This window comes from Lynx canadensis, chromosome B2 (genome assembly GCF_007474595.2).
Source record: "Lynx canadensis isolate LIC74 chromosome B2, mLynCan4.pri.v2, whole genome shotgun sequence".
Lineage (NCBI taxonomy): Eukaryota > Metazoa > Chordata > Mammalia > Carnivora > Felidae > Lynx > Lynx canadensis.
The window spans coordinates 120,458,373-120,473,640 of record NC_044307.1 but is presented as its reverse complement, the minus strand read 5'-3'; the positions used below and the strand labels follow the sequence as shown (position 1 = coordinate 120,473,640).

At 38.3% G+C, this 15,268-nt stretch overlaps 2 protein-coding genes across 6 annotated transcripts in view; both read left to right on the top strand.

The window, feature by feature from the left end:
* Positions 1 to 3,892, top strand: part of LOC115514406 (vascular non-inflammatory molecule 3) — a 50,351-nt gene extending 46,459 nt beyond the window's left edge. Inside the window, exons 9-10 of one of the 2 annotated variants that reach the window (XM_032593253.1) lie at positions 1,620 to 1,869; positions 3,323 to 3,892. The gene's annotated coding sequence lies outside the window, so the exon portion shown is untranslated. Of the gene's footprint in view, positions 1 to 1,619; positions 1,870 to 3,191; positions 3,245 to 3,322 lie in introns of those variants that run through there. The other variant, XM_030316377.2, reaches the window with a different exon arrangement.
* Positions 1 to 15,268, top strand: part of LOC115514404 (pantetheinase) — a 67,201-nt gene that overhangs the window by 34,933 nt on the left and 17,000 nt on the right. For 2 of the 4 annotated variants that reach the window (XR_004343666.1, XM_030316370.2), the window contains 2 exons: positions 1,620 to 1,869; positions 3,192 to 3,322. Coding sequence is in view for 2 of the 4 variants with exons in the window: in XM_030316370.2 (XP_030172230.1) it covers positions 1,657 to 1,869; positions 3,192 to 3,322 (344 nt within the window). In the remaining 2 variants the exon portion in view is untranslated. Of the gene's footprint in view, positions 1 to 1,619; positions 1,870 to 3,191; positions 3,323 to 15,268 lie in introns of those variants that run through there. The other 2 variants (XR_004343665.1, XM_032593252.1) reach the window with 1 other exon arrangement.

The window sequence follows — 15,268 nt, the reverse complement described above, 5'->3', positions numbered from 1 at the left end:
AAATTGTCACTGCCTGCGCTAACCTTATTTGAAGATGCTTGTAGCCTGCCATCTGGAAATCTTTTTAACTGGCTACTCTCAGAACTCAAAACCAGTTTTATAATGTATCTAATCTTAACCATTGTTTTTTTGTTGTTGTTATTTCCATAAAAATGCCTCGTATCTACTATATGATTATTTGAACCGTCGGCTTCACTCTGAAAATACACAAGCAGCACAGCCTTCTAAAGTTCATTTAATTTACACTAACCCATTGTTAGAACTAAAATACTGTTTAGTGACATAAAACAATCTGCCAGCTCAACTTTGAATGTGCGAAACTTCCAGGGAAGTTTCCGAGGAGGAAACTATAGGGACCAAGGACAGGCCACCCCAAAATGTGACTACTTTGGCATATTGATTATTTTATCTATTTATTTTTATTTTCTTTGCTATCTTTTTCCAATTTTTATTATTTATTTTTTTTTTTAAATATAATTTATCGTCAATTGGCTAACATGCAGTGTGTAAAGTGTGCTCTTGATTTTTGGGGTAGATTCCCGTAGTTCATCTCGTACATCCAACACCCAGCACTTATCTGAACAGGTGCACTTCTCAATGCCCATCACTCATTTTCCCCAGCATGTTGATTATTTTAAATAAAAGTGACTTAAGAAACAACCAAGGCAAACAAAACAAAACAAAACAAAACAAAACAAAACCAGCTCTGACACCCCCCATCTTCACCTCCAGAAAACAAGAAATACATCTCCCATGTGAAAGGTAACCTCTCTGTACCAAGAGGTAGAGAGATCCTCATTACCAAAGATAGGAAATTTAGAGCCAAAAAGACTGTATGAACAGCCCTTGTTACTTTTTGTTTAATTTACAACTCTAGCCCAGATTCTGGAAGCCCTTACTAATTGAAGCTCCTGAAGCGTTCTTTGTCCTGTCAGTTTCTCACAGGTTTATTGTCTCATTGTCTAAAAAGTAGGAAAACTGCCTGCCTTGGTTATTTGCCGGAGCATCTGGCAATTAGTCAATGACAGTTAATGTGATCATACCAATTCTGGCTCCAACCACTTGTACCTTAGAATGTGACCTCATTTGGAAATAAGATTGTTTCAGATATAAGTTAAGATGAGGTCATTAGGGGAGTAAGGTGGGCACTAAATCTAATGACTCCCGTCCTCGTCAAAAAGGGAAGTTTTGATTCAGACGTGCGCACAGGAGGAATCCATGAGTAGACACAGGGAGAATATCATGTGTAGACACAGGGAGAAGATAGCCGTCTACACAGAGAGAAGCCTTGCCTTCCCTTATAGCCAGCCCTCAAGAGGAACCAGATCTGTTTTCCTCTGAAACTTCTTGCCTCCAGAGCTGTGAGACAATAAGCTTCTGTTGCTTAAACTCCCCAGTTTCTAGTCCTTTATTATGACAAGCCTGGCAAACTGAAACATACATTTCCTCATCGGATCCTCACAAATCCCTACAATAAGAGTCCTTTGTTATGTAAGATTTGTTTGCATCTCTATGATGTAAAACCACACGGCTTGCTTATAGTAGATTTTAATTTGCTTGTAAGGTACTAAGTCCTGGGAATCACATGATTTATTGTGTTTTCTCTCTGTACATATCAGGACTTGCTCTGTTTATCAGCAGTCATTGGACTTCAGCATGATTACTCCCCAGTTGCTGGCTTATGTGGCAATTTCAGTTTCCTGTGTCTTAAAAGTCAGCTCCCTGGATACCTTCATTGCAGCTGTTTATGAACACGCCGTGATATTGCCTAATACCACCCTAATACCAGTGTCCCGTGAAGAGGCATTGGCGTTAATGAACCGAAATCTGGATCTTTTGGAGGGAGCGATCACTTCAGCAGCAAAACAGGTACCATCTGTCGAGTGTGCTAGATTCCATGTAGAGGAAGAGTGGGGGTCTTAGGAGACAGGGTCACTGGCAGGTTCAGTTATACTTTTGGATGATGTAAGTGTCAGTGTAGCCAACAACTTTTGCTGTACAATCGGAGTCCTACCTCCTTCTCAAAATTATTACAGCAAGGACACTATTATGCCTCCCTGAGTGAGACCAAGTGAGGAAAAGAATGGCTTCCTCATCATTAAGGCTCAGCAGGCCTTTGAGGAACTTGCTGTGAATTCCACAACTTTGCTCCCGTCCTTTTGCTGCACATAAAGGGTGGAAGATAAATGGGTCAGGACCAGGTGCTGTGCTTTAGAGTATTAGCAGCCTTGGTATACTTTTGTGCTCTTAAGTGGGTGCAGGTTTTCAGATTAGTTCATAACACCAAAATAAAGTTAGTAAGTTGCAAATTAATATGCATTATGTACTTCATACTTCATTCTAATTACAGGATAAAAGTATATGTTGATGCATAGTAAGTCCTTGAGTTCAATGAAGGGTTAAGTTTAAGTGCATGGTTTGAATGGGTATGGTTTAAATAAGGCATTTGTAGATCAGGTGTAGAGGAGGGATATGTAAAGTGTGATGAGTCGTGAATACATACGTATAACGTACACATCACATCTCACACTTCATCAGCACACGTTCTTATACATACTTACCAACATTTTAAAGGCTACAAGAATTCTGAGGTTCCTTTTCACCCTTAGTCCAGCCATTTTCTCAAAGGCTACAGTAGCTTTCAGGGTGATTCCCCGGTCTGAAGGTGCCCTGGTTAGCGTGGGGTGTACCTCTGGGCTTGGCACGCTTCAGGGAACCAGGGTCTGAGTGCCCTCCTTCTGAGAAGCCAGAGTCACTTTTGCAGGATACGGAGCAGGGAAGGCTGGAACGGAGGAGGAAGTAAAACCAAGACTTTGAGTATAAGTCAACCAGGTGACACTCAGACACAACATCCGACTGAAGTCCAGAAAAGGGAAGTGCTTTTGAGAAGACCAGGGTTTACAGTTAACTGCAGTGGATGGCAAACATGTAAGGCTATCGATGTTTATGGAAGAATGAAAAAGTTGTATAGAAATGGCGACGGTGGGATTAGACAATAAAAATGGCTGGGCCAAGAAAATAAATTCTAAAAATAGTGAAAACAAAGGATTAGGATTGAAAGGGGGCAAAAAAAAAAAAGAAAGCCTGGATGGTTGTTTCTCATCCACTCAGTTGCTCAGGTCCTCTTATAAACCCTTCTTGGATCGTTTCCTCAATTGAGAAATATTTCAATTAAGCTACATTTTTCACAGGGTGCACATATTATTGTGACTCCAGAAGATGGTATCTATGGCTGGAATTTTAACAGAGAAACTATCTATCCATACTTGGAGGATATCCCAGACCCTCGAGTGAACTGGATCCCTTGTAATTATCCCAACAGGTAAAGAAACAGATGGTGGACAATTCAATCATGAACATGAACTTACTGTACCTGGGAGAACTTTGTAGAAGATCAGTGCTTAAGATTCACTATCAACTCGAAGCTCAAGATGATTTTATTATTTTTCACCTCCTATGGGTACATTTATTAGGGAAGCAAATATGAATTGTGAAATCACAGAGATCAGTGTTGGAAGGTCTCATAGAAACCACCAAATTGTGAATATATTTTCATTGAGAGAATGAATCTGGAAGACAATAGCGTAACTTGCTTATGGTTTACAGGGGTAGTTGGTTAGTGGGAGAACCAGAATCAAACTCTAGTCTCTGACTTCTTACCAGTGAACAAAAAATTGTTTCCCCATGTGGGCACTGTAATCTGAAAACTGTGAGAAAATGGCAAAATAGAGTCACATGTTAGTTTAAGATTAAAAATTTCCATTTTACATCAGTAAGATAGCTAAATGAGGTTAATGTGAATGAAATCCTGAGAGCTTAAGGTAATTATTGGTGTCCTAGAACTGTGTGAGTGGTTTAAGTCTGGCGTAAACTAAAGAAATATAATGTATGACGAAAGCAGCACTATTTTTTTTAACGTAAGCAAAGCAATACTTTATAGATTTAAGAAAATTATCTCTGTTAACTCACTTCTTTCCAAACGTGCTATTATTGCTAACATCATTAGGAACTCCCGTTTTGGAAATGCTCTCAAAACCATGCAAACTAACCACTGTAACTGCGTATAGAGACACCTTGATTTTGACACAGTTCAGTATTATTTATCTTAATTGTCTACTATCTTCATATTTCATTGTATCATAATTATTTTTTATTTGACCACCTCTCATGCCAGATTTTCGGTTGTTAAAGGGCAACACTCTGTGTTCACTTCCATTATGTATTGACTTCACTTGCTTCTGAATGAACTTTTCCCAGACCCACATTTCCAAGGGTCTCCTGGAAATCCCCACCAGACCCTTCCATACATCTCATTTCAAGAAATCTGGTTGCCCTTCTTTTTTTCCATCAACTAATGACATCTCCATTCCTTACCTTCACTCATCTATTCAACATTTTTTTTTGTGTGTGTGTACTTATTATGTTCAGGCACTCACTATTCTGGACAGTAGAGTAGACAAAATGGATTAAAAATCTCTGTCTTCCTGGAGCTTATATTCTACTGTGGGGAGATAGTCAATGAAAAAAAGATAATATCTATTTAGCTGTTATCTATCTACTGCTCTATGCCATGTAGCAAAGGTAAATGTTACAGAGAAAAACAAAAGCAGGACCGGTGAATGTGGCGGAAAGCATGGGGGTTAAATTTTTGGTCATCAGTCGACTCCATGGTAACATCTAAACAGAGACTTGGAAGAAGTGAGTGAGTAGGTAATATGGGTGTATTTTCTAACAAAGCATTTTGGAGCCTTTCCTGGATAGAGTAAACAGTCTGAAAAATGTGGTTTAAATGTAAATATATTAGAATATCTGATGTACTTTCAAGGTTAATAGACAGGAGGGAAATATGTAATCGGGACTGTTTAAGAAATCCCAAACACCAGGCTTCTATTTCAATATACTATTCTACCATTTGTGGAGATCTGAAAAGACTTGGGCTAAATATGTTTCAGGTGGTTCAATGTGTTGTGTTTACATCTATGTCGTTCAGGAATTAATTGAAGAAAACAGGGAGAACAACTATCAAATAGTTGTTCTTTACATAAATGCATTAAAATAATAATTTTTACATGTGGCTTATCATCCTCATTGGTCTTTTTCAAGGATATGTTTTGTAGATAATTGCTTATGTTAATTTTACCAATTTGTAGATCTAACAGTATAGATTTGATACTCAAAGAAAGCTCCAGCAGATGGCACCAATATCCCATTCATTCAACAGTAATTTTACCCTTCTCAGCTATTCTTCAATAACCTAGTATTAACCATTTAATATTTAAGGATTGTGCCAGTAGAGTACATATGGCTATATGTTATATATTCTGAGGTCTCACTTTTGAAGATTGTATTTTAGTTGATTTACTGGGACAACTTGGTAACATGATAAAGAATAAAGAATTCAAACATTAACAAATGTTCCAATATTTCCAGTTTTCCATACTGTCTGGCATCGCCCTAGCCCAACCCTTGTTGCTTTTAACTTGAACTATTCCAACAGTTTCCCAACAATTCCCTACACTTAGTCTCTCACCATTCTAGTACATTCTATACCCTAATGCCCTATTATCTGAAAAATAATTGAGATCATGTTACTTCTGTCCTTAAAACCTTTAATGGTACTTTTCTGTCTGTTAAATTTAAAATAAGCTTTTTAGCTTCTTGTGCTGAGCTCTATCTTTTATGACCCCAAATGCATCTTTTTAAATTTCCTCTTCCCTTTTCTTCCTTAAGGATGCCTCTGCACCAACCAGATTGACTAGTTCCCTGAACAAGATTTCCCTTTTCTTAGCCTACAAAAGGTTACTTTTTTCTAATATTCTTCACTGGGGTAAAATACACATAACATAAAATTTACCATCTTAACCCTTTTTATATGTGCAGTCAGTAGTATTAAGTCTGTTTATGTTGTTGTTCGACCATCACCATCATCCACCTCCAGAACTCTTTTTTATCTAGCAAAACCCAAAACCTTGTGGCCCTTGCACAAGGATAACATGCAAATTCCTGAAGCATGCCATATTTTTAGAAATGAAAGAGGAGACATTATGTTTACATGATATCAAAGAAGTACTACAGATCATAAGACACTACTCTGAACAATTATATGTCGACAAATTGGACAACTTAGAAGAAATTCATAGATTTCTAGAAACAGGCAAGCTACCAAGACCAAATCATGAAGAAATAGAAAATCTGAACACACCGATAATGAGTAAGGATATTGGATCAGTAATCAAAAAACTCTCAACAAAGGAAAGCCCAGAACCAGATGGCTCACAGATAAATTCTATCAAACTTTTAAAGAATAATTAATTCCAGTTCATCTCAAACTCATCCAAAAAATTTAAGAGGAGAGAATAGTCCCAAACTTATTTACGAGGCCAACATTACCTTAATGCCAGAGTTAGGTAAGGATACCACAATAAAATAAAACTACAGCCCAATATCCCTGATGAATATAGATGTAAAAATTCTTACCAAAATACTAGCAAACCAAATTCAACAGCATATTAAAAGGATCATAGACCATGGTTAAGTGGAATTTGTCCCTGGGATGCAAGAATGTTTCAACGCATGTAATCGAAGCATATGATACACCACATTAATAGAATGAAATATAAAAATCATATCATTTCAATAGATACAGAAAAATCATTTGACAAAATTCAACATCCTTTCATTTTAGAAACTTACAACAAAATGGGTATAAAAGGAACATACCTCAACATAATGAAGGCCATAAATAGTAAGCCCACAGCTAACATCATATTCAGTGATGAAATTTGAAGATTTTCTCTCTAAGATCAAGAAAAGACAGTATCAGTACTCCTATTTAATTAGTACTGGAAGTCTTAGCCAGAGCAATTAGGCAAGAAAAAGAAACACATAGACCAGTTGAACAGACTCGAGAGCCCAGAAATAAACCATGTGTATATGGTCAATGAACATTTGACTAAAGAGCCAGGAATACTCAATGGGGAGAGGACAGTCTGTTCAATAAATGGTGTTGGGAAAACTGTATATTCACATTCAAAAGAGTAAAATTGAACCTTTATCTTATACCATTCACAAAAATTAACTCAAAAGGGGTTAAAGACTTAAATATAAGACCTAAACAATAAAAATCCTAGAAGAAAACATGGGGGATAATCTCCTTGAAATTGGTGTTGCCAGGGGCAGAAACTTCCTGAGAGAAAAAGCTCAGTGAAGACCAGGCAGGCCCATAAAAGGACAGGTCCTGTTGGCCATAACTAGGTTCTCATCCTTGAAACAAGTAGAAGCTCTGCATCTTGTAACAAGTCTCTGAAATACAAAGGGAAATAATAATCTGGCCAAGCACCTCTGATGAAAATCAAATCACAGGAGGGGCACCTGGGTGGCTCAGTTGGTTAAGCATCCGACTTTGGCTCAGGTCATGATCTCACAGTCCGTGAGTTCGAGCCCCACGTCGGGCTCTGTGCTGACAGCTCAGAGCCTGGAGGCTGCTTCGGATTCTGTGTCTCCCTCTCTCTCTGACCTCCCCCGTTCATGCTCTATCTCTCTCTGTCTCAAAAATAAATAAACTTGAAAGAAAGAAAGAAAGAGAATCAAATCACAGGAGCAGCATCGAGACCCTGAGCTTGTTTCACTTCTGAAACACAGGTAGATCAGCTCCAAACCATTTTGAACACCTAAGAAACTGATCTGAGGATTAACACAACAATCTGCATAACTTGAGCCACAAAACTCGGCAGGTACATGGCATGCAAAGGTGAACAGGGGGAGAGAAAAGCCACAGAGGCTAGGAAGCTGTTTTTGCAGAGAGAGGACAGAGAAAGAGAAAGGGGGAGAGTGCAGCACATCAGATTGTGCAAGAAAAGTACTCCCCCAAAAGTAGCTGGAGAGAAAGAGAGGGAAAGAGTGAAAATACTTGCAGGGGCCTGATCAAGAAATCTGTTCCCCAAAACCGTTGATGGGAAGAAAGGAGAGGATTACCACCAGGATTCTATAAACAGTGGAGTGCAGAGTGTGAAGTTTCTGAGCTCAATGCCTGGTGGTACTCTGGTGAGGAAGTAGCATGAATTCCCAGGAGCAGGTAGGGGGTCTGAGGGGTCCATGTGCCACACAGGGGAAGCAGTTCCCTTGCTTGGAGAGCATTTGGTAAAGGCCATACATTCTCCCCATAGGCAAAGGTCCCAGCAGACGCTGGAGAGCAGCCATGTTTGCTGGTATTGGGACTCCAGAGTGCAGTGAAATCTGGCACTGGCTGTGTGTTGTAATTTGCCATAATCTCTGAATCTCTGCTATTGAACGATTGCACAAACGTTTTCTGGGGCAAGCCAATACCTGGCCATTGCTCAGCGAGACCCTTCCCCAGAGAGTCAGATGGGTCCAAGCCACGGGGGTCTCTGAAGTGTGGGATTTTGAAACACAACCCCATCTGAGATAAAACTCTGGAAAGAGATGTCACCTGGTAGGTGGACAGCTTGGACACAGACAAGGTAGAGGTAGGGAGTGGACAGAGGCCTCAGACAAAGGAGTGGTGTTTGATTTTAAGTCGGTAAGAGCACAGAGTTTCTGTTTTAGATATTAGGGAGCTGGGTGAAGCCATTTCCACCTTTCCCACACACATGCAAGTGCACATGCACATGCATGCCACACTGATCCACCCCAGTAAGCTAAGCAGCACCACCTAGTGAAGAATGGAACCATTACACCAAGCCCTGCCCAACTGCACCCTCCAAGCACATCCCCTAGAAGACCAGCACAAGCCACTCCACCTGTTTAGTGTATGGACTAGAGAAGGCTTCATAGTTTCAGTTCTAGAGGAAACTGGATGTAACTTCATCCAGAGTTCACTCTGTTTGCTGATTCATTTATTTGTTCCTTTTCTTTCCTTCTGTTTTTGCTTAAATTGTTTTCTCTTTTCTTTCTTTCCATCCTCTTTCTTGGATACAGAAAGAGAAACATTTATTTTTATTTCTTTTTTACATTATTTTTTATTTAAAAAATTGTTATTCTATTTCATTTTATTTTATTATATCAAATATTTTATTTAAAATTTTTTCTTTCCTTTTTTTTCTTTCCTTTTTTTACTCTTTTATATCAAGCTTCTTTCAACAAGCAGACCAAAACACACAAAACAGCTAGGATCTAGCTTCCTTTATTTGATTTTTTGCTTTGTGTTTAATTTTTTAATTTTAATTTTTAATCTTGTTAATTTTTTTCTTCCTCCAAAATGACAAAATGAAGGAATTTACCCCAAAATAAAGAACTGGAGGAAATGACAGCCAGGGGCTTAGTCAATACAGATATAAGCAAGATGTCTGAACTAGGATTTATAGCCACAATAATAGGAATATTAGCTGCTTTTGAAGAAAGCAGAGTCCCTCTCTGTGGAGATAAAAGAAATAAAATCTAGTCGGGATGAGATTAAAAATGCTATAACCAAGATGCAATCTTGAATGATGCCACGATGGCAAGGATGGGCAGAGCAGAGCAGCGAATCCATGGTAGAGAAGATAAAATTATGGAGGATAATGAAGCAGAAAAAAAGGAGGGAAACAAAGACAAAAGATCATGATACAATTAGAGAACTCAGTGACTTGTCAACAAGGAATAGCACCCAAATCATAAGAGTCCCAGAAGATGAATAGAGAGAAAAAGAGGCAGAAGATTTATGTGAGCGAATTATAGTGGAAAACTTTCCTTAATCTGGGGAAGTTCACAGACATCAAAATCCAAGAAGCACAGAGAACTCCCATTAGATTCAACAAAAACCAACCATCACCAAGACCTATCACAGTAAAATTCACAAAATACATAGACAAGGAAAGAATTATAAAAGTGGCCAGGGAGGGGCGCCTAGGTGGCGCAGTCGGTTAAGCGTCCGACTTCAGCCAGGTCACGATCTCGCGGTCCGTGAGTTCGAGCCCCGCGTCAGGCTCTGGGCTGATGGCTCGGAGCCTGGAGCATGTTCCCGATTCTGTGTCTCCCTCTCTCTCTGCCCCTCCCCCGTTCATGCTCTGTCTCTCTCTGTCCCAAAAATAAATAAAAAACGTTGAAAAAAAATAAAAAAAAAAAAAAAGTGGCCAGGGAAAAAACGTCCTTAACCTATAAGGGAAGACAGATCAGGTGCACAGCAGACCTATCCACAGAAACTTGGCAGTCCAGAAAGGAGTGACAGGATATATTCAATGTGTTGCAGGATATATGCAGCCAAGAATTCTTTATCCAGCAAAGCTGTCATTCAAAATAGGAGAGATAAATAGTTTCCCAGACAAATAAAAACTAAAGGAGTTTGTTACCACTAAACCAGCCCTGCAAGAAATTTTAAGGGGGACCCTGTGAGTGGAGAAAAGACCAAACAAAACAAAAAATACCAAAAGCAACAAAGACTAGAAAGGACCAGAGAACATTACCAGAAACACCAATGCTACAGGGAACACAATGGCACTAAATTCACATCTTGCAGTACTCGCTGTAAATGTCAATGGACTAAATTCTCCAATCAAAAGACATAGGGTATCAGAATGCATAAGAAAACAAGACCCATCTATATATTGCTTACAAAAGACTCATTATAGACCTAAAGACACCTGCAGAGTGGAAGTAAGGGGATGGAGAACCATCTATCATGCTAATGGTCATCAAAAGAAAGCTGGGGTAGCCATACTTATATCAGACAAACTAGATTTTAAAATAAAGACTGTAACAAGAGATGAAGAAGGGCATTATATTATAATTAAGGGGTCTATCCACCAATAAGATATAATGATTGTAAATATTTATGCCTCCAATATGCAGCCACCCAAATATATAAATCAGTTAATCACAAACATAAAGAAACTCATTGATAATAATACCATAATGGTAGGGGACTTCAACACCTCACTTACAGCAATGGACAGACCATATAGACAGAGAATCAACAAGGAAACAATGGCTTTGAATGACACACTCAACCAGATGGACTTAACAGATATATTCGGAACATTTCATCCTAAAGCAGCAGAATACACATTCTTCTCAAGTGCACATGGAACATTCTCCAGTATAGATCACTTACTGGGACACAAATCAGCTCTCAACAAGTATAAAAAAATTGGGATCATACCTTGCATATTTTCAAACAACAACACTATGAAACTTGAAATCAACCACAAGAAAAAATTTGGAAAGACCCTGAATACTTGGAGATTAAAGAACATCCTACTAAAGAATGAATGAATTAACCAAGAAATTAAAGAGGAAATTAAAAAGTACATGGAAGCCAATGAAAATGAAAACATGACAGTCCAAAACCTCTGGGATGCAGCAAAGATGGTTATAAGAGGGAAGTATATAGCAACCGAGGCCTTTCTAAAGAAGGAAGAAAGGTCTCAAATACACAACCTAACCTTACACCTAAAACATTTGGAAAAAGAAGAGCAAATTAAGCCCCAAACCAGCAGTAGAAGGGAAATAGTAAAGCGTAGAGCAGAAATCAATGATATCGAGAAAAAGCAACAACAGTAGAACAGATCAATGAAACCAGGAGCTGATTATTAGAAAGAATTAATAAATTGATAACCCCCTAGCCAGATTGATCAAAAAGAAAAAGGAAAGGACCCAAATTCATAAAATCACGAATGTGGGTGCCTGGGTGTCTCACTCAGTTAAGCGTCCAACTTCAGCTCAGGTCATGATCTCACGGCTTGTGAGTTCAAGCCTCGCATCGGGCTCCGTGCTGACAGCTCAGAGCCTGGAGCCTGCTTCAGATTCTGTGTCTCCCTCTCTCTCTGCCTCTTCCCTGCTTGTGCTCTCTCTCTCTCAAAAGTAAATAAACATTAAAAATTTTTAAAAAATCATGAATGAAAGAGGAGAGATCACAACCAACACCACAGGAATGCAAACAATAATAGAATATCATGAACAATTATATGCCAACAAATTGGACAATCTGGAAGAAATGGACAAATTCCTAGAAACATAAACTGCCAAACTGAAACAGGGAAAAATAGAAAATTTGAACAGATCCATAACCAGTAAAGAAAGTGAATCGGTAATCAAAAATCTCCCAAGAAACAAGAGTCCAGAGCCGGAAGGCTTTCCTGGGGAATTCTATCAAACATCTAAAGAGTTAACACCTATTCTTTTGAAGCTGTCCCAAAAAATAGAAACAGAAGGAAAACTTCCAAACTGTTTCTCCAAGGCCAGCATTACCTTGATTCCAAAACCAGACAAAGACCCCACCAACATTTTTGCATGAACACGTATGCAAAAATTCTCAATAAGGTCCTAGCAAACCACATCAAACAATACACTAAAAGAATTATTCACCACGATCCAGTGGGATTTATTTATGGGATGCAGGGCTGGTTCAATATCTGCAAATCAATCAATGTGATACATCACATTAATAAAAGAAAGGATAAGAACCACATGATCCTCTCAATAGATGCGGAAAAAAGCTTTTGACAAAATATAACATCCTTTTTTTATTCCTTTAAAAATTTTTTTATTGATTGATTGATTGTTTAATTTACATCCAAGTTAGCATATAGTGCAATAATGATTTCAGGAATAGATTCCAGTGATCCACCCTCTATGTGTAACACCCAGTGCCCATCCCAAGTGTCTTCCTTAATGTCCCTTACCCATTTAGCCCATTTAACCCCCTACCCAACACCCTGCCAGCAACCGTCAGTTTGTTCTCTGTATATAAGAGTCTCTTATGGTTTGTCTCCCTCTCTGTTATATTATTTTTGTTTCCCTTCTCTTATGTTCATCTGTTTTGTTTCTTAAACTCCACATCTGAGTGAACTCATATGATATTTGTCTTTCTCTGACTAATTTCACTTAGCATAAAACCCTCTGGTTCCATCCATGTAGTTGCAAATGGCAAGATTTCATTCTTTTTGATTGCCAAGTAATACTCCATTGTATATACCACATCTTCTTTATCCATTCGTCAGTCAATGGACATTTGGGCACTTTCCATACTTCAGCTATTGTCGATAGTGTTGCTATAAACATTGGGGTGCATGTGCCCCTTAGAAACACACACCTGTATCCCTTGGATAAATACCTAGTAGTGCAATTGCTGGATCGTAGGGTAGTTCTAGTTTTAATTTTTTGAGGAAGCTCCACACTGTTTTTGAGAGTGGCTGCACCATCAGCAGTGCAAAAGAGATCCTCTTTCTCCACATCCTCACCAACATTGTAGTTGCCTGCGTTGTTAATTTTAGTCATTCTGACAGATGTGAGGTTTTAATTTGTATTTCCCTAATGATGAGTGATGTTGAGCATATTTTCATGTGTCTGTTAGCCATCTGGATGCCTTCTTTGGAAAAGGGTCTATTCACATCTTTTGCCCATTTCTTCATTGGACTGTTTGTTTTTGGGTGTTGAGTTTGATAAGTTCTTTATAGATTTTGGATACTAATGCTTTATCTGATATGTCATTTGCAAATATCTTCTCCCATTCCATTGGTTGCCTTTTAGTTTTGTTGATTGTTTCCTTCAAGGTGCAGAAGCTTTTTATCTTGATGAGGTCCCAATAGTTCATGTTTGCTTTTGTTTCTCTTGCCTCCGGAGACATGTTGTGTAAGAAGTTGCTGCGGCTGAGGTCAGAGGTTTTTGCCTGCTTTCTCCTCTAGGATTTTGATGGCTTCCTGTCTCAAGTTTAGGTCTTTCATCCATTTTGAGTTTATTTTTGTGTATGGTGTAAGAAAGTGGCCCAGGTTCATTCTTCTGCATGTCTCTATCCAGTTTTCCCAGTAACATTTACTGAAGAGACTGTCTATATTCCATTGACTGTTCTTTCCTGCTTTGTCAAAGATTAGCTGGCCATACGTTTGTGGGTCCATTTCTGGGTTCTCTATCATGTTCCATTGATCTATGTATCTGTTTTTGTTCCAGTACCATACTGTCTTGATGATTACAGCTTTGGAATACAGCTTGAAGTCCAGGATTGTGATGCCTCCATCTTTGGTTTTCTTTTTCAGGATTGCTTTGGCTATACGGGGTCTTTTCTGGTTCCATACAAATTTTAAGATTGTTTGTTCTAGCTCTGTGACGAATGCTGGTGTTATTTTGATAGGGATTGCATTTAATATATACATTGCTTTGGGTAGTATCAACACTTTAACAATATTTGTTCTTCCAATCCATGAGCACAGAATATTTTTCCTTTTTGTGTGCGTGTCTTCTTCAAGTTCTTTCATAAAGTTTCTATAGTTCTCAGTGTATAGATTTTTCACCTCTTTGGTTAGGTTTATTCCTAGGTATTTTATGGCTTTGGTGCAATTGTAAATGGGATCGAATCCTTGATTTCTCTTTCTGTTGCTTCATTATTGGTGTATAGGAATGCAACTGATTTCTGTGCGTTGATTTTATGTCCTGTGACTTTGCTGAATTCATGGATCAGTTCTAGCAGTTTTTTGGTGGAATCTTCTGGGTTTTTCAGGTAGAGTATCATGTTGGCTGCAAAGAGTAAAAGTCTGACTTCCTCTTTGCCAATTTGGATGCCTTTTATTCCTTTGTGTTGTCTGATTGCTGAGGCCAGGACTTTCAACACTACGTTGAATAACAGTAGTGAGAGTGGACATCCCTGTCGTGTTCTGGATGTTAAGGGGAAAGCTCTCAATTTTTCCTCATTGAAGATGATATTAGCTGTGGGTCTTTCATATATGGTTTTAAGATCTTGAGGTATGGTCCTTCTATCCCTACTTTCTTGAGGGTTTTTATCAAAAAAAGAACAGACCTACCAGTAATATTGGCCATTTTTATGGCCTTTTTTTTTTTTTTTTGAGAAAAGTTTATTCCAGTCTTTTGCCCATTTTTAAATCAGGGTTTTTGTTGTTGTTGAATTTTAAGAGTTCTCTGTTGTATTGTGAATATTAATATACAATGCTCTTCTCTGTCTCTTATAATCTTTTTTTTTTAAATTTAAAGTCAATTATGTCAGATATTAGCATAGAATATCTTAATTTCCCCCTCACATTTGAAGGACAGTGTTGCTGAATATAGGATTTTTAGTTGAAAGTTTTTTCTTTCAGTGCTTTAAATATATTGGCCCCCTGCTTTCTGGCCTCTAAAGCGTCTGATTAAAAACTGTGATAATCTTACTGAGGATTGGTTGTATGGTATCAATCACTTATCTCTTGTGGCCTTCAACATTCTTATTTTGTCTTTGGCTTTTGATAATTTGATTAGAATGTGTGTTGATATGGGTGTCTTTGAGTTCATCCTTCTTGCAGATCATTTAACTTCTTGGATCTTTATAGTCATGCCTTTATTCAAATTT